Raw genomic sequence first — 27,767 nt, forward strand, 5'->3', positions numbered from 1 at the left:
TGCTGCTGACAGTCAGCCCTACACTGCAGATAGCGCTGTCTTCTGTAAAAAGCCTGGGAAAGGGGAATTTCACCCTACGTTATTCATATTTGAGGGAGGAATAGGAAGCAAAGCAGTACCTGCTTTTCAAATGATAACAGTACTTAGATAATAAAGATTTTTTTCTCTTTCTTGTCAGAAAAAAAGATAGTAGTTTCATCTCAAGAAACTCCACTAACAAGATATTGTGCATTTTACCTCTGTTTTTCATGGAGCATTTTCTTCTCTCTTTCCCTATGCTCTGTGAACACAATGAATCACTAGCAGTCAAGACCTTACTTTGACCCTGCACTTAGGCAGGACTGCAGGTCTGCTTTTGTAGCAAGAAAAGATTTAAATAGCAAGGAAGTTGCAGGTCAGATTTACCACATTCTAGCGGAGATCTGCGGAGAAATACTGTGCATAGATTGCCTACAGTATACTTGAGTTCACTTTGTCTCCTTTCCCAAATGCTAATGTCAAAACTTAAGTCTAGCTAAATTTAAAAAAAAAGTATACATAAAATACATTTATGGTTACATCAGATCCTATGTACACTTTTTAATGATTGAGGTTACTTATTGAAGATAACTTATACTTCAAACAGAATCTTTAAATACCATCTTTTTGGACTATACTAAGATTTCTAATTCTCTTTAAAATTTTTACTATTTGGGAGAATGATATACACCACCTTATATATCATTGGATTTTTTCTAACTTTTTGACATAGAAATCAGAGATGCTATACACTTGAACACACTAAGATGGAGCCATTCCTTAACATTTGGATTCCTGCAACTAAACCTCAGTCTTAGTGTCTGTTTTATACACATCAGTTACATACTACGTAAAAGTGAGCCATGCACTTCCCCCCTTCACTACAAGTATTGGTAAAACAAGTGTGGTACAGAGGTGATCTCTTCACTAATCACTTTTAACTTGGTATCTCCTTCATGACTACTTATTTATATTGACTTGTTCTGCAAATTGCAACGAAGCTTTTGAACACTCCTACTCCAGAGGGAGCTTAATTCCTCTAAACTCTTGACTGTAGGTAACAATTTTGGACTGGATTCTGCTGCTGGGAGCACGGGAAATGAACTTTGAAAACAAAAAAATGCTGTTATGTACACAATGAAATATATTTTCAATGCTTTATAACGAAGTTGCTTTAGGAATTACAGTGGTCTTATAAAGAATGAAAGGAAAAGCACTGAAGTCTATAAAACTGTTGAAATTAATATGGCAGAATTAAACCTGCAGTCAATATACGCAACAAACTAAGCCAAGGCGAATGTCAGAAACACTATTAGCTGAAGGTACAGTATGCTTAACATAGAAGACAAGTAGCCCTCCAAAGCCATCCAGAAAAATGGGCAAAGGAAACTAAACGCCTGAAAAGTCTGTTAATTGAACATGAAGACCACTCACTTGGCAATGTCAAATGATGAAAATAGATATTGTGTGTGCATATCAAGTAATCTAACTTGTGCATTTGTAAGTAATCTAACTATAAACATATTTTTCCCTTTTGTGATTCAACTTCTTGTTACCACATATTGCTTCATGCTAAGTAATAGAATCAAATAAACAGTTGTTCTTCATGTTCTTCTTCAGTTGGCTTTATGTGTTCAAAAAAATATATAAAATCCACAAAAATGCAGGCACTGAATCTAGTTCCTAAGCCATGACAGAGAGCATATGGCATAAATCGCCATCACAGAAGGAGTGGACATACCGTCAAACAACCCATCAGGCTCTGCTCGAACGGTCTCTGGAAGGCTCTGGGGTCCCCACACCAGTCCAGGAGCTCTGTAGCTGCATTATGGAAGTTCGCAGGGTTCTGTAAGTGCTGACAAGGGAAGATGAAGCAACATGGTAAATAACGTACACAAGGGGTGACATACAGTCTTCTACATCATATTAATTCAAAGTTTGGAAACTAGGAAAAACATGTATTTTGGAAGTCAGACCTAAAATTAGATGATTAAAACGGAAAATCCTACTTAATTCATTCTCATTAATATTTATGTAGATTACTAATTTTCAGATATGAACTTACTAGTTAGAGATGAGCTTGAGCTGAAATTCCAGAGCTCCTCTGAATTCCTTTCCCCATAACATTACTTCTCACATAACTGTAATGGATTCTACTCAGACACCAAAACTGGCCAAGTCCAAACTTTGGGAAATTTCAGTTTTCTGTTTAGTCTTGGCCTGAGGCTTATCTCCAGCTGCTGTATAGGGACATCCAATGCAGTCATGCCTCCAACAATCTAGATTTTAGCCTTTGCTTGCCAGGTGGGAAGCAAACATGACAGCCTCTGAAAGTATCAGGGACACAGCAGAGCAAACTCACTAAGTGGATCCTTTCTAGGAACTGGGATGAGGTTTATCATAATGTTTGTATACAATAGTACCTAAAAGGTGGTTCCAGACAGTATTGTGAGGAATCTGGGGGATCGGCTTCGGGATCACAAAAACTGGACGAATATTTTTTGACAGAAGTATGGCTGGGATACTGCCACAATTGAAAATGTGAAAGCACAGAAACGGTATAGAGATTTCAGAGCAGGATCCTACTCCCCCTGAAGAGGCTTAGGTGATTTGGAGAAGAAATTCAGTTTCTCTTTTTGAAATTTACCCAGTCAATGCAATTTCCCAGCTGTTTCACTCATTTCTGCCTTGGTACTCAACATGTTGTCATCCTATTTTTAGAGACATTTAGTAAACTTACCTGATACCATAATTCACATTATCATCCTTCACTGTGCTATATTGCCAAGCGAGTCTAATATTTTAGTAGGAACAGAGCGGGGGCAGAGGAGAGAAGGAAATCAATTTAAACAAAAATATTGCTACTAAGTTCTCCAGTTCTGGTGATGCTAAGTGCTTCAATGAAAGCTCCAGAAACAAGAAAAAAGAGTACGTGCAGGAATCACCGGTATCTTTTTAAATGGTAGGCTTATAACTCTCAAGATTACTGAGAGAAACATGCAAATATGGTGCAAGTTTAGTTTAGAAGGCACAGAACCCCAGGGTACGTTTTTAAAATACATCGTTATTTTTGATTCAATTTCATAATTTGGGGAGACATGACTGCTCATTTCTAAGCATGTGGATAAACACTAATGTTCACAACCTAGGGTTTTTTGCCCTCTTCCCCTCATGCCTGAGAAGCCAAATATATTAGCTCTAGCACAAAAGAAGGAAAAAAATTTCCGCCCGTGACAGGTTGTGAGGAGTTCCTAGTCTGTGACCTCTTGGATCACGTTACTTTAATTCTTATTCTATGAAGGCTCATGGTCAAAGACCTTGTTTTACAAAGAGATGACTGACATGTGGGGCACAGATTTTTAAAACAATGGCAGAATTAAAAAAAAAAAAAAGACAGACAGACAGACGTGGTGCAGTGGGTTTTTTCTCTGTTCTACAAACACGGACTACAGCTCACACTACCATCCAGTTTGATAGCTTTACCTAGACTGCATCTCGGAGCAACACCTCCTTGCCAGCTCAATCATCAACGAGTTGTTCAAGGAGTAAAGGTATTCTGTGTATGCATGAAAGAGAAGTGCCCAGCTAAAAAAAATGTAAAATGCCATATTTTAAGACTTATCGTAGAAAATGTCCCATGAGCAGGGCCTGCAGTTTAGGTTATGAGTCCTGTAAATAAGGGGGAAAACGATGCCTCTTTAAAAGCTTCATTTAGTCTTCAAATAAATGATGGTCTGACACCAAATCTCTCAGTGCATTCTGCTATTTCAGTCCTTCACTTTTATCTGCAGGAGCAACAAAAGTCAGTTCGAACCCCTCTACATCATCACATGTAAGCTCTGCTGCAGCCATATAAATTCCAGGCACTGAGAAATGCGTGTAAGCTGGTGAGCAAATCACTGTACTGAGCGCATACTGCACTGCTATCACACGGGGAGATCACACTGAACTTAAGTAAAATAAAACAAAACAACACACACAGGAAATCCCAAGGAGAAGCTCACTGAAAGCTACCTGACTCCCACATACAGTACTGGAAATTGCGTTTACAAATACTTCCCTCCTTGTGAAGTGAACTGAGATCTGCTGAGGAAAAGTACTAAATGAGAGCTAGATATTATTTATTATCACCACTGCTGTTGTTTGTCAGCTGCACACACAAAATCTTCCATTAACATGTACAGTGAAGTTTTCCTGTTGAAAAACAGACATTTTATTTGAATCCAGTTTAATTTTTTTAAATAGATTTAGGCTACCAAATGAAAAGCAGAAAGGGACCTTAGCCATAAGTTTAATTTTCAGTTGAATATCATATAATGCTGCTTTCTACTTAACGTGATACTACTGAAAAACAATATCCCTTTCCTAGAGTAAAGGTCTAAAATACATTTATTTTTGCGCATTCTCTGGAAGAAAAGGCTCATTCTACCTGGCTCTGTGACCCCAATGACTTAACTGTTTGCTCTGCAGCTCTCCTTTACCTTCTCCCACACCAATCCGCTGCACTAGGCTGAGCCCAGAAGAATGCTGTAATCAACCATCTGTTAAATACAGAGATGCTGAAATCCTTACTTCTTAAACACAACTGTGCAACTGATATTAGTTTAAAAACTAGTTAGGCAAGTGAAGTAACTCTACTAATTCCAATATAGGCCTGAACCAAAAAAATAAGAAGCCTGAACCAACAGCAGTGGTTTCAATCTCTGTGGAGCGTATTTGAGTAGTTGCAAGGACACTTCCACCAATGTTACAGGAAGTTCCTCCTGATACATCGTATTTCCCATGCCTTTCTAATTTTCTTAATATATTTTAAAGTAAGTTTTTGTCTGATCTTTTTTTCAGATCACAGAGGGCAACCTTAGTTTTTGAGAGCAAGTGTGGAGAATGTAAAGAAAATCCAGCATGAATCAAAGCATATGGACAGGTGCACTTTCTTCCCTGAGTTATGTACAAAAGCATTCCAAATAGCTACTATTTATTTATTTATTGGCTGCTTAAACATTGCACCCAAGGCAAAAAGCATTAATGTCATTCACATCCTTGTGACAAAAAGCCTGCTTGAGAAGGATAATATCTACTGAATTCCTCAAACAAGAAATTAAGAGATTTTCTCAGCTCTCGATCCAAGAACAGAAGTACAAAACAAAACCTATGCCAGACCCATCCATCAGCTTTGTTATGAAGCATTTACCATGCGTGGCTCCATCCTCTTCAGCTGAAATCACTGGCAGCATTTTAACAGAAGCAAGACTGGGGCCTGAAGAGTCTAGTTTGAAATTGTGCTTCATGTACACAGGGAAACAACACCCCACCTCGTTAATAGACAATTCAGAAAAAAATGAAAGAGAAGCAACTAAAAAAAACCTAGTGAGTCAAAAACATAATGCTGGATTTAAGACTTAGGAAATGCAGACAGATGCATTAAAGTTTACTCAGATCTTGCTATGACACACCTTGGCATAGCTTCAAAACTACTATTCAGGAGTGATATAATGAAGGTTCATCTCACTCCACTATGCTTACAAGCAACAGTGTATAGAAACACGGAATAGAATAGAAGATTCGTATGAATAAAATCTAAAGCAGAGACAAACAAAGGCAATGAACTGGAGGAATCAGTTATTTACCAGACTGGTTTCAGTATCATCTGCTTTTTGGAAAGCTATTAGTGAAACAACACTATTTCCATCACTTCAAAACCTACCAAAATTTCCAGTGTAATCATTTATACCCTGGAAAACCTAACACTTTCTTAGCCCAAATGTAACAGAAATCACTGAAATACTAGATGTAATCACAGAAATACTAGATGTATGTGACGTTGTATTATTACTGCAGGGATCACCAGGTGGTGCTTTGAAGAGACAGTTTCTCCAAGTCATTTATTTTTGGTCTTGGAAGAAATCTTGTGTTCTTTGTAGCACTCCAATTAACAGTCTGGTGCAGGGGGGATGGAGAAAACAGCAAATGGAGAGCAAGCTCTCTTGCTATGTCCAACAAGAGTGAATTCTATCAGCAAAATTCCTTTCTGAGGATTGGGTTGACATTTGGGCTGGATTACAGGGAAGACACCAATGTCTACCTGCTGCTCATGACCAGCTCTGGCTTAAAACTTTCATTTAAATAAAAGAACAGACCATCTTTGTAAATCAGAGTAGCCATATGGGCAAGACATTGCAGGTGCACTGGGATCCATGCTTATCAGCTTTCACAGTGACTCTCTGTGTGCCTGTTCCATAGTTCGCTGCTCTATAGTTACCTGGGGGAAAAAAACCCAACACTCACATGGGCAGTTACATGGAACAGCTGATATGTGGCAACATTTGGTTCAACCATTTCAAAATACAGCCACTTCTTGAAACTCTTACTCCCCTCCAATTGGAAGGTGCTCAAACACTCAGCAGCAGGCCCAAAACTGAGTGCTTTATACTATAAACGAATGCAGACTCCCATGTGTAAAATGTGCATATGTAATAAAGATCTTATTTTTTAAAGGATACTAAAGCACAATCAAGCACTTTTAGTCTACACACGCACACCAAAGCGCACACTTCCTGCAACCAAAGACTCGATATAATTTTAGAGACAGAAACCAATTACCCAGATTGAAATACAGCAAGGACACCAGCCTTAGCTCTAAATATAGAAGACTGCAACCCAGATGTACACTAGCGTATCCTAGACAGAACAGTAAAGTAATGGAACAATAACGGTCAAAATTAAGAGCAATTGCAGGAGGTTAAAGTTACCTTGTGCATAGATCAAGAAATGTTAACATGACAGCAATGGTATGGAAAGTGAAATCATTTAAACATGAAATCCATATGTTCTGATTTGTTGCTATAGAAAACAAATGTAGAATTTTGATTTACAAACTACATATTTCTGGGGGAGGTGTTCTTCTCTTTTTTCATTGGAATACATCAGACTGAAGGCACAGACCTAATCTGCCACAACTTAACCCATTCAAAATAAGATGTCATGCAAATAAGTTGCTTTTGTGCAGCAAACTGCTTAACCATGCTAAACAAGTTATTCCATTTATTTACGTGATGTTGCACCAAATTATGAAGGCTGACTCAAGTTGCCTGTTTATTTTGCTGAGTTATGTCTGCTCTGTGTCTCACTACTCGATTTAATTGAGCTCCTGAAGATAACGTAACTTATCACATAGACACTATGCCATGTTGCTAGATTCCAGGTTAATTAACAGTAGCCGACAGTCGCTGCGTTTCTCACATGGTTAGCCACTCGGACCCTGCCTACTGCCTAGCTTCACTGATCAACGAGCCTGGGAATTGTATAGCAGCGACAGAATACACTAGCAACATACGGAGCTATTGACTGCACAGAAAAAGAAAGAAAGAAAGAAAAACACCAGCTGGCTGACAGGTAGCCTTGTCTGCACTGTGAGATTAACCCGTTTTAACCTGCTGTTAATTACTGTGCATCAACATCACATGCGCTGGACTTTGGGCAAAACTTCTAATTCACAAGTCATTAAAATTAAATCTGGGAGGCAACTGCTCTCCTGTAGGACACAAACCTACGGCTGATGTTCCACAGGCAGCTCGAGCCGACACGGGCACAGGCTGCTGCCAAGGGGAAAGGCTCCTGCACCCTGCAGCTGTGCCTTCCCCTGCCTCCTTTCGCGCATGGCATGAGTGCGCGCACGGCTGCACAGTGAGCAACCCCATTCCCTGCTAGTGACTGGCTCTTCAGCTCAGCTGTGTTGGCTCTCCAAAGTGGCCGTCAGTACGCCCCCTTGAACATCAGCAGCGGCATGGGAGACGGCAGCAGTGCATGGCCAGCAGCAGCCCACTCACCCGAGCTCACAGGAGCGGGGACAGGCTACCACACATGGCCTCTTTTCATGCTGGTATTTGACTGAGGCTGACCTACAACTAAGGATACATTTTCTTGGTATGCTTAGCCTGACCTGACGGCAGGCTACCCCCAAGAGGAAAGCTTTTACACTCTTCCACTAACCTACACATTTCCACCACTTTCCATGCATCAGACTTAGCTTGCTGATGTGACTGTAAACTACCCTTACAAAATATTATTTTCAGTCATCACTTAGTGAGATTCCCCATGTGATCGCAAGATCATTAGGTCTGACCCAAAGATGGCAGCAAATAAGCGGTAGGGCTGGAGATGGAACAGGACTCCTGGCTCTCAGCAGCCCACACTTTGGATTAAACACATCATGAAACTTCTCCCAAAGGTGGAGCTGTACCATCAGTATAAAAGGAAGACAAATTTAAGTCCACAGTATAAATATTCTCACCCATCTCACAACCGTTGCTTTTTAAAATAACAGTACTTTTGATTACTTCAACCTACAGAAATACATGCTTTTTTTAGGATTAGTACTCCTTGTTATTTTCTCCATAAAATACAATGTACACACAGAGACGTACCAACAGAAAAAAATGATCTTTAGTGTTCTGATGCTGCATATATTTACTGTGGGGTTATTCCTAGTTCACACAACAGAATAATCTCAGTTTTGTAGAACTTGTCTTACACAGTGCAACAGGTCTAGAATTTCAGATGGTCTAAAATCCAATACTAAACTCATCTTTTCCAAGTGATGAGCCCAACATCCAGCACAGCACAGGTTTTGCATAGAACTCATGACATTTAAAATGCATGTATGCAAGTCTGAAGTTCACATAATCTGCTTGCTATTTTTTAGCTGCTGGCATTCATATTTTCCAGATTTTCTCAACAATTAAAGTTAAAATTCTCATAGGGTTGTAAAATCAAGGGATTTAAAAGCAAAACCAAACATATACCAAATATCATCAAACTTTATATATAAAAATAATAATCCTCAAAACTATTAACGCAGAAATTTTAGTTCCTTTGGAACTAAACCAATTAACATTGGCCGAGGAACTGACCTGACCCACTCTTTCCATGTCTACATGACATTTCTACCTCTCGTGTGTCCCAGCTCTATTCCAGGAGAGACAGTATTTGGTGTCCTGCTGTTTTTGCAGATTCTACCAGGTAATTCAGATTTTTTTTTTGTCTACCTTAATATTCATCTGGACGTGCTTGCAATCACCTGTAATGAAAATGTACTGTAGTGGTGAATACGCAGGGGGGAAAGGAAAGAGAGGGGAGGGAGGAGGAAAGGAACTGGGAAGGGGAAGAAACAGGGAAAACAAAGAGATTACATGCTCTCCAACTGAAGCAACGCAGGAGCAGAATTAGTGTGTGGTCCTGCATGTTAGCAAAGGCAGCTCAGCTCAGAAATGAAAATTCATCACCTATCTAAAGAATGTAAAAAGGATTCTCAGTCAGACTCCCCAGTACAGAGTAACCAAGGAAAGACAAGGCTGATCTTTCTGTGTTACTCAGCACACAAATATGTTGCTAGTAGACCTAAATTTGATAAGTCTCTCAGCACCATAAGCCAGCAACAGAGGATCTGCAAATCAGCAATGGTCATTTGCTTTAATTCATTAGTAGAGCCTTTATTAGTTTAAAACGTCAGCAGGCTCTGTGAGTGAGCCCAGCCATGACCCCCTCTTCCCCCTCCCATGCACGGGCAGCTACCTTGGTTCTTCATTCAGGAAGAGTTTTCTCTCTCCCAGGTTGTGCCCTCCACCAGCTGCAACACAGCTTCAGTGGTGTTACAGAAATATGGGACACCAACCAGGGATGTTTTTAAACACAGAAAATGCCATGACCCAAAATAGATGGTTTCTGTAATTTTTTTATAGTCAAGTAATGTGACTATACTTTTCAAAGGCCATATATGTGAGGAGCTATACTTCGTACATTAAAAACTCATTTGAAACCAAGATTCAAAATAAACAGTCTTTTTCTTTTTCAGGAGGATAGAGGGGAGTATTGAGCTATGTTCTTTCTTTTGTGAAACTGATTTGTGCTTATCTGGATGCAGTTATATATAGTTCAATTCTCTACAGTCCCCTTCAATATCAAAGATTGTTTTATTTATCAAAAAAATTAAAAGGCTCAAGCTGTGCATTTTGTATTCAGATAATTTTCCCCCCAAAATTCAAGTGTTTTTGAGACTGAGAGATCCCTAATTAATAGAATTATCTTGCACTTACATGGCTCATCTCATTGGAGACTTTATAAATATTTTATTAAACTCACATTTTGATAAGCATTAGATACTCCGAGAGAGAAATTAAAGTCGCATGTAAGCTGTGGCTACTTAACAAAAGGGAACCATTTTTGGCCCATTTGTCCACTGCAGTTTCCTTTTCAAGGGAAGAAAAAAACAGTAACTATGGAGCAAAGACCAGCACCTCTTTTCCAATGTTTTAAATACAGGAAAATCCAGGGTAAGATGAGGAGGGGAGTCAGTACTGAAGACACGAGTTTGCATATTAAACAAGTGAGAAGAGACACAAATTAAAAAAAAAGTGTCACTGAAATGAAGGCAAGTTGTCCAGATACTTACTGTGAGCAGTAAGGGAACAAAGCCTGTACTAATGCAGACTTCCACAGATGCTTCATTCCCATGCACTGTCAATATAATGTGCACGTATAAATCAGTATTAGTTTGAGAGAAGGTGAATGCCTGAAGCAATGGTGACTGAATAGCTGTGGTCCCCTGTCTAGGTCTCCTATATGGTGAGATCCGTGAGGAGGAGTGCACATATACGTGCCTGTTCTATGCACGTATACTGGAGTGAAGAAAAAACATTGCAATCTTGTCCTCTGCATGAGTTTTAGGAAAGCATCAGAGACAGATTCAACATCCTGATCCTCAAGCACCATACACAGAAGCTAAAGGAGCTAAAACAAAAATCATCCCTTCCCTCTGCTGATCAGAATTATATGGCTGCCTTCCTACTCTGTTACATCTTTCATATTTTGCAATAAAACCATCTACTGCTCTTCCACCACACTTTCCCCAGCCTAGGAGGAAACTGTGACTTATGGACCCCTAAAGACCTGAGCCCCACACCTGACTCTAGATGGCCATGGGGCACACGAGTGACAATACGCCTTTTTGTTCATCTACCGACAGAGGGAACAACGGCATGCGGTCCAATCTTCTTACTCTTGTTATCAACAGCACCTAGAGCGCAATTATGTCAGCTGAGAGCATGGAGAATGGTGTGGTTTACAAAAGACTCAAAATAATCAAATGATGGAGAATAATAATACTTCCTTAATTGCTCACAAAGATACAGAGTTTTTGTATCATGGTAAAAAAGTGAAGAAAAAAAACGTATACCTGGTTTGTTCTTTCTCTAAGGCCACATAAGGCTCCTATCCATTTTTAAGTTTGCAATCACAGCTCAATCGAATTATGAAAATAGTTTGCTTAAGCAGTTCATTCACTCTTCCTGGGAACGGAAATGAGCCATTTTCCATCAGTATCCCCTTGTTCATACATGCTGGCGTAAGATGCCTATATATGTGAGTAGAGCAGCGATGCTGAGGCTCCTCTATCTTTCTTCCTCATTCCAATAGACAACTTAAGATACAGAACCTTCCTTCTCCAAAGCCTTTGTGCTCTTCAGCAAGTAGCTTCAGTTCTACGTATCTCAACATACTGATGAGCTAACTTTTTCAAAGCAGTGGTCACACTCTTTCCCTTAGAATACTGCAGGCTGAACTATTTGAATAGTGATCTAAATGTTTACTTAAATTGTTAATGAATTTTACTGATGAAAATAGGCTCATTTGTTCCAGATTTGTTTACTTGCTTTCTTAAAAAAAAAAAAAAAAAAAAAAAGCCTAGCTGCACAATGCCTTTTAATAGAAGATTATGTGAGGGCAACAGGCAAATTGGGGATTCTATCTAAATAATTCTGCATTGTAAGCCATTTAATAATTTGAGGCACATATCAGAGCACTTTGAAAGGTTGGGGTTGGCGTTTTTTTTTCATGCAGTTCTTTCCACATCAAGGTGTGTTAAAGACATTAATGAAGAACTACCACAGCCCTTGACTGGGAGATTACTGTCACCACTGCACCCTTTAAAAAGAAGCAATGCTACCCAAGAATACAAAGCGAGCCAATGGCAAGGGAAAGAAGCAGCACTGACTCAAATTCCCCCGACTTATGCACTGAACCAAATTTTTAAAATGCATTTGTAGTAAATGTATTTCTTCATTTTCTAAATTTCCAGAGAATAAATGCAGTAGTTTTGAAAAATACAAAGTAGTCTTCAGTATATCCCAGTCAAGCAACATTACAGTTTGTTGAAATATTTTGTTTTCCAATTAATTTTTGACTCATTTTAGTAACTTACTTACTCACTCATAGTGCTTTTTATAGGACTTTTAATGAACTGAATTAATCTTTATTATTTTAATCTCTTAATCTATACAGAGATAAAATCTCAAGGTGACTATTAAAAATGACCACTACATGAACTGATGCCACTATGTAAGACGTAAAGTCCACATGATCTATTCTCATGCGTCCTATCACCCAGTCAGATTTTACTGAGATATTTCAAAATCAAAAGGAACAATGCTGACAGAAATATTTTGGGGGTCCTTTTACAAAGCAAACTTTGCAATATTAAATTAAACAAAACCTGTTTCATGTAATGTCTGCTGACAAAGACTTTAGGTTAATTTTTGGAACAGCCCTGTAAATGGGGGTGGGGGGGGGATTTGTATTTCCTGGTGATTTCAATGCCACCCTGAAGACAAAACGTACAGCTGCCCCTGCATATGGGAGTTCCACTGCCCACAGCACTGCAACACTTGGCAGTTCAGAAACAAGACAAACCCAAACACCCCAAATTTGATCACATGTGATCACTAGTAGTGTGACTGTTTTAAAGGAACAATTACGGGGTGCAAATCCTAGGCGCTATTGCTTTATGGACTTTGTACTGTCAGCCCCTACTTTTGCTTCAGAAAGTACATTTGTAACTGGCATTTCAGGAAGCTGCTTGAAGTTGGATTTACCTGTGAGAGATTTTCCTCACCTTTCTATTCATAAAACCCTCAGTGAACACTTAAAAATGCTTCTGTTTGATCACGGAGCTGAATGCTCTGCAGTTGCTATTTTCAACTCTGAAGAGCGCAGGGAGGACCCTTGCATTCCAGCTTCCCCCTAAGTTCAGGTAGCCACCACCTTCTCCCTCCCTCTTACTGCTTCTTCTCATTTGTTTCCATAGAGGACAAGCTTCTGTGGGCATCAAAATCACAGAAGAACAAAGGTTTACAGGGTGTTTCCTCACTTACATTTTAGAGTAAGGCAGGAAGTTTATTCAGCTGCAGTCTTAAAGACTTTCCCCATTTTTTCCTGAGTTTATATGTGCTTCAAAACAATGTAAGAAATATTTTAAGATTCTGGACTTCGTTATTGTAGGAATTCCAACAAATATCTTCTAAGAATTTGTTTCAGAGATTCACTTTTCAAGTGACAAACTACTGTTAATTAAAGTTCTTCTACACTATAAGGTGGCCTAAACTACTGCTATTCAGGCTTACTCTGGCTCCCAGAAACTTGCAGTAGGAAACTGAACATGACCTCTCATTTCCAACCCTGCTTTCAAAGAGAAACCCATGAGTTTCTAAGTCAGCCTATGTAGGAATATTGGGTCACAAAACTGCAAAATTTCTACAGGTCTCTTGAGTTAATTGTGGCCCTGGCAGAGCTTGCTGTAATATGACTCTAAATAATCTGCATAGCTTTTTTTACAAGCAAAATATATACCCCCCCATAGCATTTCCCTTGCTTTTATGTTAGCGCTTTAATGTCACAATAAACAAAATCCTTATTTACTAATCCAGCTGGCTAAAATATTATCTGCCTAAAGTACCCAATGCTTCAACTGCTTAAAGGATTGTTCCTTGCTTTAACACCCGGCTGCTGTGCACTGAACAAGGCAGCAGAGGCTCCCCCCCTTATCACTGGCCCTGGTCCCCTATTGCTCTTGGAAAAACGCTGGAGCTGGAAAAACGATCTAGTCCTGAGATCGCATTCCTGAGGACTCTTATCCCATCATGGACCCATGCTTTGTATCCAAAATGAGAAAAAGAAAAAGGAGTGAAGGGACTACCCAAGAAAAATGCTTTGAGCTGGAAAACAGCACCTTCTTCCACTACATCAGACGGCTAAGGAAGAAACATCCTCCACCAAAAGAAAAATTTTTTGCTTTCAGTAGACCTGCTGTTAGTAGCACCATCTCCTCTCACAGCACCTGTAACTGCTCCATCTAACAGGAAGCAAACCACCCCCAAATCCTCCCCAAAAGTGATCCTTATCCACTCTCTTCTGAAAAATCCACTCATTTTTCATCTACATCTGTACTGTTATGCCTTTTTGGGAAGGGCTCATCTCTCTTGCATCATCTTCAGCAGATAGAAATCAACAGCTGAAATTAGACAGAAGAGGAAAAAATCTGTCTGTCAGCCTGGGTCAGCTAAGGACGAAATGTTTTATTCTGCCACAAAGCAATATATAACTGCTCGTGTTTGCCTGAACATTTCCCTTACCCTAATCTGCCTTGCAAAGAACAATATGGAAACAACGTACTTCCGCAGGTATTCTGAAGGCCTCTCTCATTCTGCTAATAGTGCAAAATTACAGGGTTGATGAGCATATTCTTTTTCTCAGGATGGATTATCTTGAAGCATCCTTGGAAACTTATATTAATCTTTACCAGATAACAATTTTAGAGTGGAATGGGCATTTTTGCAAAGCCCAGGAGAAAGAACCAGAAGGTAAAAATTTCAAGTGTGTCAATGCTACATCAGCAGATTTCTGCTGGTCAAACCAGGTCTACCAATAAAGTAAAGAGATATGTTTGCTCTGCCAGGAAACCCCTCATGGCAGGCACAGTCATATCAGCTGCTTTGTGCTTTTCCCAGTGTAATCTGTTGATGAAGTACAATGTGAACAAGAGTAAAAAGAACAGCGATGTTCACATAAGCAAATTTATGAACATCAGCAGTCTGCACATTTGCATTGATCTGAACCATAAAAAGGACAGAAACCTGACTAAATTTTGATCTAACAAGCAGGATACATTTCACAGGCATTCAGCCAGCTCCATCTGCAAAGATTTAAGTACGGTACACTAATCAGTTGTGTGGGAGATGGTGGATATAAAGTCAGCACAAAGCACAGTAACAAACAAGGTACTGTAAGACAGCTGAATTCCAGCATACCTGGACACAGTTGCCAGTTTGGAGGCTTCCTCTGTATCCCAGCACCGCTAGTTTTCAAAATTCCAGCCTGTCCCCCTCCCCCCAGCCCCTTCCCCTTTGCATGCGCTTACAAAACTGCCCGCAGCACATTCCTTGCGACCTGCCTGTGTACAGCGCTAATGGCTCCTCCTGCGCAGTGCACAGCAGCCACAGGGAGCCAGTAAGCCCAGCTCAGAGAGCTTTTTCCTGTGGCACGGCATGGCAGAGACCTGCGCGGCTGCAGGCTCTCAGTACTAACGGTACCGTCACCCTTCCGACATTTTGTCCCCTCCTTTCTCAGTCAGGGACAACGGACCCTAAAGCAAACGAGGCATTAGTCACACCTGCTGTGGATTTGCTATTGCATTCGTGCGCAGGGAAGGAAACAAGCAGGAAACCTGTAGGTACGAAGGAGGAGCCAGAAGTGGCATGGCAGAAGCTACAGACCCATTGCCAGGTAGGTCACGTATTCATCACGGAGCGTGAGCCCAGCTGCTAACGACAGAATTCCCTAAGCCCATCTGAAACCGAGGGGGCACCACAGAGCTAGGTTACCGATTTCTAGAATTTTCTAACTTACATCCTTGTTTACCAATATGCAATTTTAAGCAATAGGCCAGATTAGCTGGTTACACAGAGAAACTGAGATTCTTCTGGATCCTATGGACAGTAGAAGTTTTAACTGAAAGTTTAAAACACATGCGTATTTTCCCTTTGAAAAAAGTTCATTATACTAACGACTCAGCCCTCAAGGACTGGTGCTACGATAAAACGAGCGCCAGAGTTGAGGCGAGAACTGTGCCCACACTCACTGCACCAGCGCACCTCAAAAGACGGCGGGTTACGCTCACCACGCCGCAACTTCACGAGCTCATCAGCCTTCTCGCCAGCTGAACGAGCTCCCCAAGCGCTGCCTCTGCCACAGCCGCGTACCTCCCGAACGGGTTTGCGCCTGCCCCACCACAACTATTTCTAGCGCTTTGTCTCTCCGCTCTTTCCCTTGTGGCTTCCCGGCCTGAGTCAGAACAGTAGCCGAGCGGGATGCAGGATCTCACAGGGCAGGAATGCTGATTGACAAGCCTGCTAATGGCCCGGAGGAGCCAGGAAAGCTCCTCTGCTGTCAGTTTTTCCTAAACATACTTAACTCTGGCAGAGAGATGTTCCAACGAGCTGAGCAAGGAAGCTGACAAAGAATTTGTAGCTATGGGTCTCAGAAAAAAAAATGAAAAAAGATAGCAACTAACACAGTATTGATGGACTGTTCAACCAATAAACTGTAACACTTTAGGGCCCTCAAATGTCTTTGTAAGGAAAAGAAAGCATCGCTTCACCATCAGCCCTACTGCTATGTGTTATTTCATACGTAAGTCCTAAAAAAATCTGTAACACATACATGGTTACAACCAAAAAGTATGTATTTCTAAGTAAATGTGCTCTTCATAAGAATACTGCTGATTTTCAAAATTCATGAAGAATGAAATTTTCATGAAGCTTTATTAAAACATTTTCAGCTCAAATTCATACCGGTCCATATCAACCATTCCAAAATATATTAAAAATGACATTATGTTTAGGACTGCTGAGCATCTACATGCATCTACAACAATAATTTTGAAAGGCAGGATTAGTTTAATTGTTTCAGGGTTTAAATGCTACCAGTTATGTAAATATACAAAGAATTCTATTTTCCTCTGAATTGCAAGCTACCAAAAACCCAGTTGCTGAATGATGAAAGAAATGGGACTGTTTGTTTCCAATTTCAGAAAGAAAAGATCAACACAAACATAAAGCAATTACAACTTTTAGCATATCTCTCTGAAGGGCTAGCTAGGCATTATAAAGCATTGCAACTGCAGCAATTCAGCAAGCTTCCTTGAAGGAAAGAGGGGAGAAACGGTAATCTGTTTCTAGAAATCAGCAATGCCATGCATGCCTCCCATTAAGCTGGGTTCACTGAGTGATACAGCATCGCTTGATGATATATTGCTCAATGCATCCTGATGTAACGTGACACAAGCGGCAGAAACAGCCCTCTGTTCCCACAACCAAATACTTCTGACACCAGAGAACCTTTACATACTTCCCTTTAACCTATTACTAAGATTTCAGCACAGCTCTAGTATGTACCACAAAGACTGTTCTTAGCACAGCAGAAAGATATCATGCACCTATTTTCAAGTGGTACTCTCCTTGTAATTTAAATATAGAAGGATTTTCTTGATCTTCCTCTTCTCAGGAATTTCACAAAAGATGTATAAAAACCTTACAAACTGACTGGCAGCACACACAGACAAAGCTAGAAGTCCCTTGATTTAAAATAGTGCTGTTTTGAAATTTGGTCCAGTGTTGGGGGGGAGGTGGGCTGGCAGAGAGGAGATATCATACGATACACTGATTTTGCCAGGTATTTGCATGTGTCACATAAGGAAAATAATGAGCAGTGTTTCATTAAATCCATACTGCTATCATAAGGAATAGTTTTTTGTTTTTTTAAAAAGGTTACAGTCAACTCTCTGTCTGAGACTGCCCACACAACAAGAGAACTAGGAACACACGTCAGTCCGAGGGAGCACTACCTAATCACACAGAGCTAAACGGAGACTTTGAGGGCTTACTAAACCTGGCTCAACAGTAGCTGCCCAGACCCAGGCTGGCTCCTTCAGAGGCAGACGCGTCCGCCTGGGCCCCGGCCCCCAGAGCCGCCGGCACACTCAGCCCCGGGCCCGGCTGCGCCAGCCGCGCGTTTCCGCGGCGCTGCAGCTCCCAGGCGGGTGATGTGCCAGAACCAGCTCAGCCACAAGTGCTCTGTGGATAAACAGAGCCCCAAGCAGGCCAGTTCTCAGGGCCTATCAAGCCTTTGCTGAGCCTGAAATCATTCAGCATTTTTGTTTGTATGGACAAAGAACTAAAAAAAAGGTCTGTGCCTTGAAGCTCCAGCTTCCTTCAACGCGCTCAGAACAGTATTCTGTGGCATGACAAACTAATTGCATGTGTTACGGGAAGTCTGTTACTTTGGCTTCTTCCACTCAACACTGAAAAAACTGTGTTTGATTTTAAAGCACATACACTTACAAATACCGAAGGAATCAGCTACAAAGAGACCACACAAGCTGTTCCAGCTTTTCACAGAAGTCTGTTTTTTTTTTTTTAAACAGCAAATACACAGCCACCTCTTCAGTTTGCCCTTTCATCTATCCTGAAACAGTTTTTAAACACACACTCTTCATTTCCTAACTAGCTGATCATATACAAGTTTTGGTTTTATAGTTTTAAAACGCGAAAAAAGATAAAGGTAAAGCAGAACCTTGATCCTGAAACAGAAGTCAGCAAGGATATTGTGGGTGTCTCGCAAGTCAGAGAGCTGGGAAGAAAGCAGCCCGTTCTGACCCTGTGCTGTAACCCGATCTAGTTAAAGAGGCACATGGATTACCATTTATAGTGTTTCTCAGGGGCTGGGGTGAGGGGCGATGCGGGCGGTAGACAGCTCTCAGTCTGGCTACATGAGCCGCTAGCTGCCAGCAAGGTTATAAAAATGTGTAGATGCTGGGCGCCAAGGAAGGGTGGTTCCCCTCCGCCTTTGCAGGGCACCTTCCACGCTGTTGCTGTGCTAACTGACCTGCAAAGCACACATCTTTTCAGAAAACAGCATTACTTTGTGTTTGCAGGCTGGGAAGAAAGGATAAAAGACTGGAGACTGGGGAGGAACCCTGCAGTTCATCCAGCAATTGGTGAAGGTACACTGATATGGCTGTGCAAAGTACTGCTTTGCTCCCCAAACCAGGCGTGGGTGCATATAACAGTGTGAGGTCCAGTTATCTGTGGGTGAACTGGAAATGGCTCCTCATGGCACTATGTTAATTTGGCCACCTAATGACCTGGCTCAAGGAAGCAGGTGAGATGTCTCCAAACAGGAAATTTTTGAGTGTCTGACAGAAGAGTCTCTTCCAAAAAGCTAGTCAGGGTCTGCCTCTTTCTCCGCTATGAAAAAGGTAGGAGCACAAGATTTCAGAACTATGGGGGGGGAGGGGGGAAGAGTCTTTATGTCAAGTTCTTTAAGGAAAAAAAACGGTCATTCTTATCAGACATCCTGAAGTACTGCCACTTTCACAAAAGAGTCTTCTGCTATATATTTTTGATGTTCAGCTACTGGCTTGCCTAACTGCATTTCTTTATGAGTTGAAGGCAAAAGCATTCAGATATAGATGGCCAATATTCTCTTATTCTGAGCTCTACAGAAAAGGGGGACTGTGAAGTCCCAGCCATGGCCAAGTAGGATACCTCCCTTTTGGGGATCATTTGCCGAGTTACACATGCCTCTGCCCACCCAAAGACTCTGGACTTTCTTCCAGACAGGAACAAATAAAACTGAGACGGTTCCACAAACACGGAAAAGCCTGACCTTCCTTCCTTCCTGCCTTGATCCCTGAAGAAATATATTCTGGCCACCTATGTAAACCAGCACTATATAAAAAAGATGTTAGTAGTTTAACTGACAGAGCACCCATTACGGAGCTAAAAATACCTCTTTAATACTTGAAGAAATATAGTTTGATACTTTTATCTTATTAAAATAATACAAATTCTGTGTGTACAGAAACTGGCAGGTCTAGAAAAAGGAACAGAGCAGCATCCTCCATTTATCTGCACTCGATCTAAAGGTTTGTTCTTACAGCTGGAAAGGTTAAATTGTTCTGTAAGTCACTTCATTCTTCATCCTCTGGGCTAGCATGGCCAAAAAGGACACCAATTAGTGCCAGCCAAGGGCATGCTTTTTCTGAACCAGATACTTGTTCATAAGAAACTGGGATGAAATCCCCAAATTCATTTGCTTTAGGCCTCTAAGAAGCCATGAGATGCATTAACTTTCACCACCGAGTGATGAAAGAGAGAGCAAGCAAGCCACCACAAACTGCAGCTGGATTAAGACTAGCAATTTTGCAGGGATGGATTCCTATTTCTGCTCCCTGACCTACGAACTAGCCTTATTTGATTTGTTCCAAAGTCCTTTCTTACAAAGAATCACAGGGAGAAAATCATCTGTTTTGGATATAAACTCTATTCTTTTTCTGATATCCCCCAAAGCATCTGCATGACTAGACTAGCAAATAAACACACATTTTGTATTCTTTACATTAAGACACATTCTAGGTAATATAATCCTCTACTAATAATCTAGACAAACATGATGGCATAACGATGGAGACTGCTGAAGCTAAGAGAATGAAAACAGATAAAAGAAAATAAAATAAGTTTAGAAATCTAGACCTATCCAGCACCATCCCCATGCTTAGTTTGTATCAGTTCCTTTGATTTACAGTCCTTGTGTCTACCATACAAAGAAAATCATGAAGGGAGAAGTGTTGCGCTCCTTCAAGAAACAATATGCATGTGTCCCACTGCAAAAGCAGGCAGGGAGATTTTTAACTTAGTTAATACAAGTACAAAACGGAAACACCAAGACTCCAGTCTCTAAACATGCTGTTGCCCAAACTGTGAGGAAAGTAGTATGACAGAGAAAACTGCTCAAACAACAGGGAAAAATGGGTTGTGAACATTGACTGAATAATGTCTGTCTGTTTTTACACAGTAATTTGGAAAATTTTAACCAGTTCTAGAAAGATGAACTTCAGAACTCATTTTATGGATCTTCTAGCTGGGATAACTGACTTCAAATTAACCTGTGTGCTGCTTGCATTTATGCATCTATTTGCTGCATGCATGCATTGGTTTAGAGATAAAAACAGGAAACATTATTCTAATGTCAAAATGAGAAACCATTCTCCTGTTCTTGCCCTGAGACCCCTTGCACCAAATTTTCTGCAAGAATTCTTGCATGCAGAGAGAATATGTGAGGGGAGGATACACGCTGCCTGCAACTCCAGCTGGAAGATCAGAGGGCAAAGCTCACTGAGAAGGGTAAAGCAGGGAAAGATGGCATCAGCTCATTCTATCCTTGCCTTTATAGTTTCACTCTGTTATAGCAGCATTTGCAAGTAAAGTAACAATGGGGAAATTTGTAAATGAGTCTAAAATGCCCATCGACTTTCAGTGAAATATAAGGGCCCTTCATCATCACAAACAGATGCTTCTGAAAATTTCACCCAGTTTCCTAGTTGGGAAGATTTAATACCTGAATTAATAAATTTGGGTAAATCTCTAATTCTGAAAGACTACTTAGTTTCAAAAATATTTAGAAACATTTTGAAATATTAAGAGCAAACTGAAGTTTTTATTTTACTTTTCCGTGCAAGCCAATTAACCTGAGCACTTAGAGGTATGCCTACCATCTAAGTTTGAATCTTCCAGGCAGTGCAGGTCTCAGGTTAGATACTGGATTAGAATTAAAATTGGCCCATCAAAATTTTGGATTACTTAGCTCAGAGCACAAGCAAGAGGGCTCCTCACTATGACACCTGCTGGGGAGGTGAGGGCAGGGCAGAACGAGCATTGTCCTTAGAGCTGAGACAGATTTGGTGAGTCTCCAAGCTTAAGATTTCTTAGAAAGGTGAACCAGAAAGGTTGGCTTTGGAGGTTTATATACCAGCTCCTGTAGCAGATACTCTTCTCTTTAGCCAGATTAGGATGCCTCATTCCTACCACTCTCCTCCCCATTAAAAGGCAAGGATATTCATCAAAGAACAGGTAACCATAATGCACAACACACCCTGCCATACAATGCGTTATGTTTGTCTAGCAGTAATGGTTTTCACCTCAGCTTACCTGTTTTATGCACTGCAGCCGGTCATTGGTCTGCTGTATGTGCCTGTCCATAGAATTCATTTTGATTGTCTCCAGTTGGCTTCTACCTGAAAGCCATTAAAATCCCTCAATCTGCAAGACAAAAAGAACAGTAAAGATCACTGAACACAGCCTATGCACTTCTACCAACTCTACAGTGAGTGAGGCCGTGAGATTTACACAGTAGCAACTCATCCTCCCAGGTGATGATTTTTTCCTTGTGGTTTGGGGAGGGGGCAGGCAAGGGCTGGGGCCCACAGGTGCTCACAGCACCGGCTCTGGAGTTTAAATGCGGCGATGGCATTCCTAAGTCACATGGTGACACCTAGCCAGGTACAGCACACTCCCCTGGGAGCCTTTGTGAGGCCATTGACAAAGGCTCCTTTTACTCAAAGAATTATTACACAAATGGCACTAAAATGATGGAGCAGCGCTGCTTGCAAGAACCCCTGAGCACATTTTGAGATAAAAAAAATAATAATCATGATAACAATGACAGTCTGGGTTTTGCAAGGGCAAGGGCATGGCGATTCTTCGTAATCTTCCACTAGGAGAAAATACCTCTCATAAATATTAAATGAATCAGATATGGCAGAGTATTATATGGCCAAAAATAACACAAAACATGTTATTGGCCTGAAGTAATAGGAAGACTGAATTTCTGTTTTGAAATAAAAGCACCAGGTATACTTTGGATTTTCCTGCAATATTAAATCTAGTAGATCAATTTAACATGTCCTTGAGAGGGCTGTGATGACAGTGGTAAAGGACTGGGACTCAGGCCTCAGCCAAGCTTTTCAGAATGACTAACAATTCCAAAAGCACAATTTGGTATGCATAAACCAGGCCTGATTTTCAGACCAAAGTGCTGAGACAGTTCCTACCTGCTGAAAAACTGGTCTCTTCAAGGAATCTCTAGCTGAACGAACCCCTTGTTACTTCTGAAAACGTGTCCTCCACGCTCTATCACTAGGCCCCTCTCTAACAGACCATGCAACTTGAGGCAAAGTAAAACTCCGTGACTTGAAACACCCAGCAAATGGAAATGAAGGCTCAGAGTGGTGTTATGAGTTTTAATTCATATTGCTACAGCAGTATGAAGTCATTAAATAAGAACTGACAACAACAAGTTATGCTGATCTAAACAGCAAACCCGCAGTCCCCTACACCCACCACCTACACTGGTCACGCTGAGCTGTGTTTGTGGATGCAGCTCAGTACACAATGTCGCTATCACGACGAGTGCTGCTGAGTGTATTTGTTAGCTCTTTTTCAGAGCCATGCTTTCTGTTATATTCCATGCTCAGACATAGGCACTTCTTCATCAGAATAACTGTATATATCAGGATACAGGAACAAGGCTTGGGAGAGGGGGAGATGGAAGGTACTAAACTAGTGGGGACACATCACTCTGAATGTAGTGTTTTACCTCTTCTTTATCTCTGTGTTCAGTCTGGGGGCGACAGGTCGGCTATGGCCTGAACAGCTCTACTGATCTGAAAGGCAGGAACAGCCAAAACTCGGCTCAGCTTGGACCAAGAGCTATACACTAAATGCACTAAAAACACAAGTAGGCAAAAGGACCGTGTACAGCCTGCTAGCAAAGGTATGGTTTGCATTTAGCGGGGCCCTTTCCATCCATGCCCTCTCCAGCCTTAACTAGTCTTTTTCTACAGCGACAGGACAGCAGATCTGAAAGACAGAAACCAACAACTAATCAATGTTTTTTGTCCATAATTCATATTACCATATGCTGTGCACTGTAACTTTTATTTATGTTTTAGCAGAACTGCATAAGACTCCAGCCTATACTTAATAAGTTTAGCAGTTTTAAGGGCTTTTTTCCAGAACCCGCTTCTCAGTTAAGGGCACAGAGATGTGTCACACGCGCATATATATTCTCTCCTCTCCTGTTTCAATCACTTTCATGGTATTTTAAAATGGAAATGAAATCATAAATATTGCACGTTGTAACATGAAACCAGTCTTTGCCCATAAATTCCTGTACCCTTGCACAACAACAGGGTGGCACAATCTAAAAATTTGTGTTTTCATGCTCAAGAACAGGGAGCAGGCACAAATTCAGGAATACGTGTCTTAATGCTGTATTTATATAAGTATAAAATTTTATATTAGCACAAGCAAGGTCTCAGGCTTGCACAGAAATCTCTGCCTTGTGAATCTCTCCAGTTGCACTTCACAGCTGTGTTACTCAGCGAGCTGTCCAGGACAGAGCTCCTTTCCACGCCCTGCACACATGTAGCAGAGAGCAAAGTTTTCACGCACTCGTTCTGTTTGAGAAGCTCACCGTTCACCGCTCCTGCCTCACATGACTTAAAAATCTCCTCAGCTGAAGTACCTCCAAAAGCCCAGCACGCCAGCACTCGGCCCCCCAAAGAGAGCAGTGTGCCCCGTGATGGAAACCCGGACCGCCGTCCTGTCACGGCGAGACAGACCCCAGACCAGGGTGTCCGCGCGTGCCCCACGCAGCTGAGCCATCCGAGATTTCTGTACCTAACTGATAATGTTCTTTCATGGCTCCTGACGGATTAGACTCAGGGAAAGAAATCTTTTCTGCTGGACAGCTAAGCGAGGCCTTGTAACAGCAGCTCAAGCTCCTCATCTCCACGCTCTAGACGCAAGAGGGTTCAATAAAGCACTCCTATCAATAAATTATAATACTTATGAAATGGTAAAGCCAGTCTCACATACAAGTATTATCATTTGCTTATGCCCCTGCCACCTTCTCAATGGCAAATGCCATCCAAAGGTCCTGTGGTAAATATAAATTGATATATTTTATTAAAAGCAAGTAACACAGTCTTATCTGCCTGTAAGACTCCCAAACAAACCTCAGTGGTCATGAAGTTTAATCTCTCAGTGGACAGCAAAAGTATTTATCATGAGATAAGCTAACCCAGACATGACACCACTTCAACAGTGATCCATCTTACAAGCTGGGACACATTATCTGCATTTTAATTGAACATCAGGACAGATGGAGGATGGCATGTTAAAAACAAATATAAACACATACATGCATATAGTTTTTTGTTGAAATATTTGAGGAAATGCAAACTGCTGCCTTTTTTTTTAATTTATTTTAGAAGTCAGGACATTTTTGCTTAATGAACCAGTAAGCAAAATACCATATATCTGGTTGACTTTGTAATAAAGTTTTTGTCTTCTTCGGCATTATCAATTTAACCTCCTCACTGCCATACAGCCACACAGAGGAACTGGGAGCCAATCTGGAAAGAACATTTACCTCAGACAACAAATACAAAGAGATACTCAGCCCTGCCAGAAAACATGATTCGCAAGTAAGGCCAGATACACCAGTGCTTAGACTGATGGCTAATCACATCAGGAGCTGCCTCTGGTGTTGCTGGCAATATACTTGGGGGCTGGGAGGCTGCAGCGAGATTTTACAAAGAAAATGATAATGACTTGCATTCATGCACTGCCACTCTCGCCAACAAATAATTCTGCACATTGATTTATGAACTCTGTACATAATACTACACCAATTCTCTGCCTTCCACTTAACCACAAACAAAACCAAGGTTGCTATCAGCTACCTGAACTGCAACTTACTATTGCATTTGTCCAAATTGTCATTTCTCCCATGCGGTGCAAGTTTCTCAAACACTATTTGGAAAACCACAGTGTAACTCGCACCTCTGAGAGCACAAGGACGAAAGAGAGCTCCACAGTCAGGACGGGGAGTGCAGTCCCCTTCTTTTGTACACGGCCATGTCATACGATTTCTTTCATAAACTGATCAAATTCAGTCTCAAAAATAGTTCTGCTTTTAACACCCAACAGCTTGTGCTGAAAGGCTCTCCGACTCTCGCCCTGTTCCTGGCAGCCACAAGCATCCTTTTCACTTCCACCCTAAACTCCACTTGTTCTCCTGTCATTAGAGCGCTCTGGCTGAAGCAGCCTTCTCCCTGCCAGGCTCCCCCCTCCATCGCACTGACGGACAGCTATCGTCCCTTCTCAGCCTCCATTTTGCTACTTTGACTAATCCAAGGTTATTTCTTCTCTTCCTGTAAAGAGAAGCTCCTCTTTCCATTAACCGTCCTGGGTAGTAAACATGTGCTTTGTGAACCCGCCAAGCCCAGCCGTACGTGCGAGGATTCAGCACAGCCTCATGCACAACGATATCAGCACTTCCTCTGTACCCGAAATATCCTGCCCCATACACCCCAGCCTCATCTCTGCCCTCTTCTCAGTCGCGTTGTCGCAGCATCAGCGGGTTTTCAGCAAGTACGCTGTGTCTGAGTTGTTTCTGCTCTAAATACGGAGCTCATTAGTGGGAAATTACTGTAGTTACTATTATCTAGAAATCATTTTTTCAGAATTAAAAGATTAAGAATGGAAAGTGAAAACTATCATATCAATCTAAAGTTTTACCAAGGCAGAATAGGTGTTTCGACACCAGGCTGTTTTGCCTGGAAAAGAATATCAAAGAACTACATTTCAAGTAACAATACCTGCTACGCAGACCCTGCTGTGCCCTGGTCGAACTCCCCAGGTGCACATCCACGTTCCAAAATTAAAAAAAAAAACAAAAAACAACCAACAACCCTTTTCCTGTCGATCTCGTATCGTTTTAAAAGTAGCTGCAAGATCACCTTACTTGAAAATAATGGTGCTTAAGCTACAGAAAGGCCGGGAGGCCAGAAAAAGAGCAGACTTCTATTTAGTTAAGTGCTGAGTGCTTATCAGGTCACGAGCGAAAATGACTTTGTGGAGTCTCTTGCTAGGCGCTTGTATATCAGTATTAGAGACCACGCTAAGACTCAGGCTCAGCAAGCAGCTCCTGCGAGACAGCAGGGGATGTTGCTGATCAGGATTAAGGGTACTGACAGAATGGGATGGAGAAGGGAATTTTACAGGGTGCTTCCCAACAAATCCCCTCTGTTTTGTGCACACATTAGCCAGAGAGGTCAGACACTACCGTTTTATATGCTAACTCCATCCAAAAGGACAAACAAAAAAGAAGTGCTCCTAGCACCTTCTGGTTATTCAGCAATAAAAAAGCCCCATTCTTCTGTTGTCTTTTCTGAGGTAAAGACCCAATCTCTTAAAAAAAAAAAAGAATTATTCTTCTCCTTCCTTTTTCCCTCCCCTCTAGCATGCAAGTTTATAGCCCTAGGCAGTAATTAAAGAACCCTCATTTACATATTTATATGATGTCTCAAAAATAGAGAATGTGGTTTTTTTAAAGGAACAGATGTACCGACCTGTTAGACAATTTTTTAACCCTAAATGTACTTATTCTTTCTTTGTTAAACCATTATTAGAAGACACTCTCAAATATTAAAAAAAGCATGAAATTATGTAGTGGCTAAAAGAAAAATAATTTCACAGCCTTCTGTTATTCCCTGTGTTGGCTGAAATTTCAAGTTACAAGTTTGTGATTATTTTATCAGAAATTGGACTTTCAATACACATTTCTGAAGAGCCATTTAGTAAACCATGTTCTCTACCAGTTCTTGGGCAGCCTCAACAGCCTTTCAAACACCAAATATTTCAGCACTGCTTCAAAATGTTGACGTTTCAGAAATTTTAGAACAACCACAATCTGAAAATAAGTATTCTTTTCGTTCTGCTTTTCGACAACCCTTACTTCTATAGGCAGAGTAGAGCTATGAACCATCATTACACTTTAATAACAGAACTTACTCAAACTTGACGTCACTTCTGGCACAAACAACTGCAGCTTCTGGCTGTTTAAGCTCTTCGGTAGGTGGTACTGAAACAGCGAGACACTTGGCAAGGAGTGCCAGCAAGCTTTGAATTCCTACGGCCGGCAGCACTGATGGGAAGCTGCCTGGAGCCCAGCGCCAC

General features: G+C 41.1%; 1 protein-coding gene across 8 annotated transcripts in view; it reads right to left on the reverse strand.

Annotated features, from left to right (window-relative positions):
- Positions 1-27,767, reverse strand: part of ZMIZ1 (zinc finger MIZ-type containing 1) — a 363,439-nt gene that overhangs the window by 147,600 nt on the left and 188,072 nt on the right. For 7 of the 8 annotated variants that reach the window (XM_067299869.1, XM_067299867.1, XM_067299868.1 and 4 more), the window contains 2 exons: positions 21,891-22,001; positions 1,760-1,873 (listed from right to left, as the gene is read on the reverse strand). In XM_067299869.1, coding sequence (XP_067155970.1) covers positions 1,760-1,873; positions 21,891-21,950 — 174 coding nt within the window. In that variant the 5' untranslated portion in view covers positions 21,951-22,001. Of the gene's footprint in view, positions 1-1,759; positions 1,874-21,890; positions 22,002-22,792; positions 22,936-27,767 lie in introns of those variants that run through there. The other variant, XM_013960256.2, reaches the window with a different exon arrangement.

Source organism: Apteryx mantelli, chromosome 7 (genome assembly GCF_036417845.1).
Source record: "Apteryx mantelli isolate bAptMan1 chromosome 7, bAptMan1.hap1, whole genome shotgun sequence".
In the NCBI taxonomy this organism is placed as follows: domain Eukaryota; kingdom Metazoa; phylum Chordata; class Aves; order Apterygiformes; family Apterygidae; genus Apteryx; species Apteryx mantelli.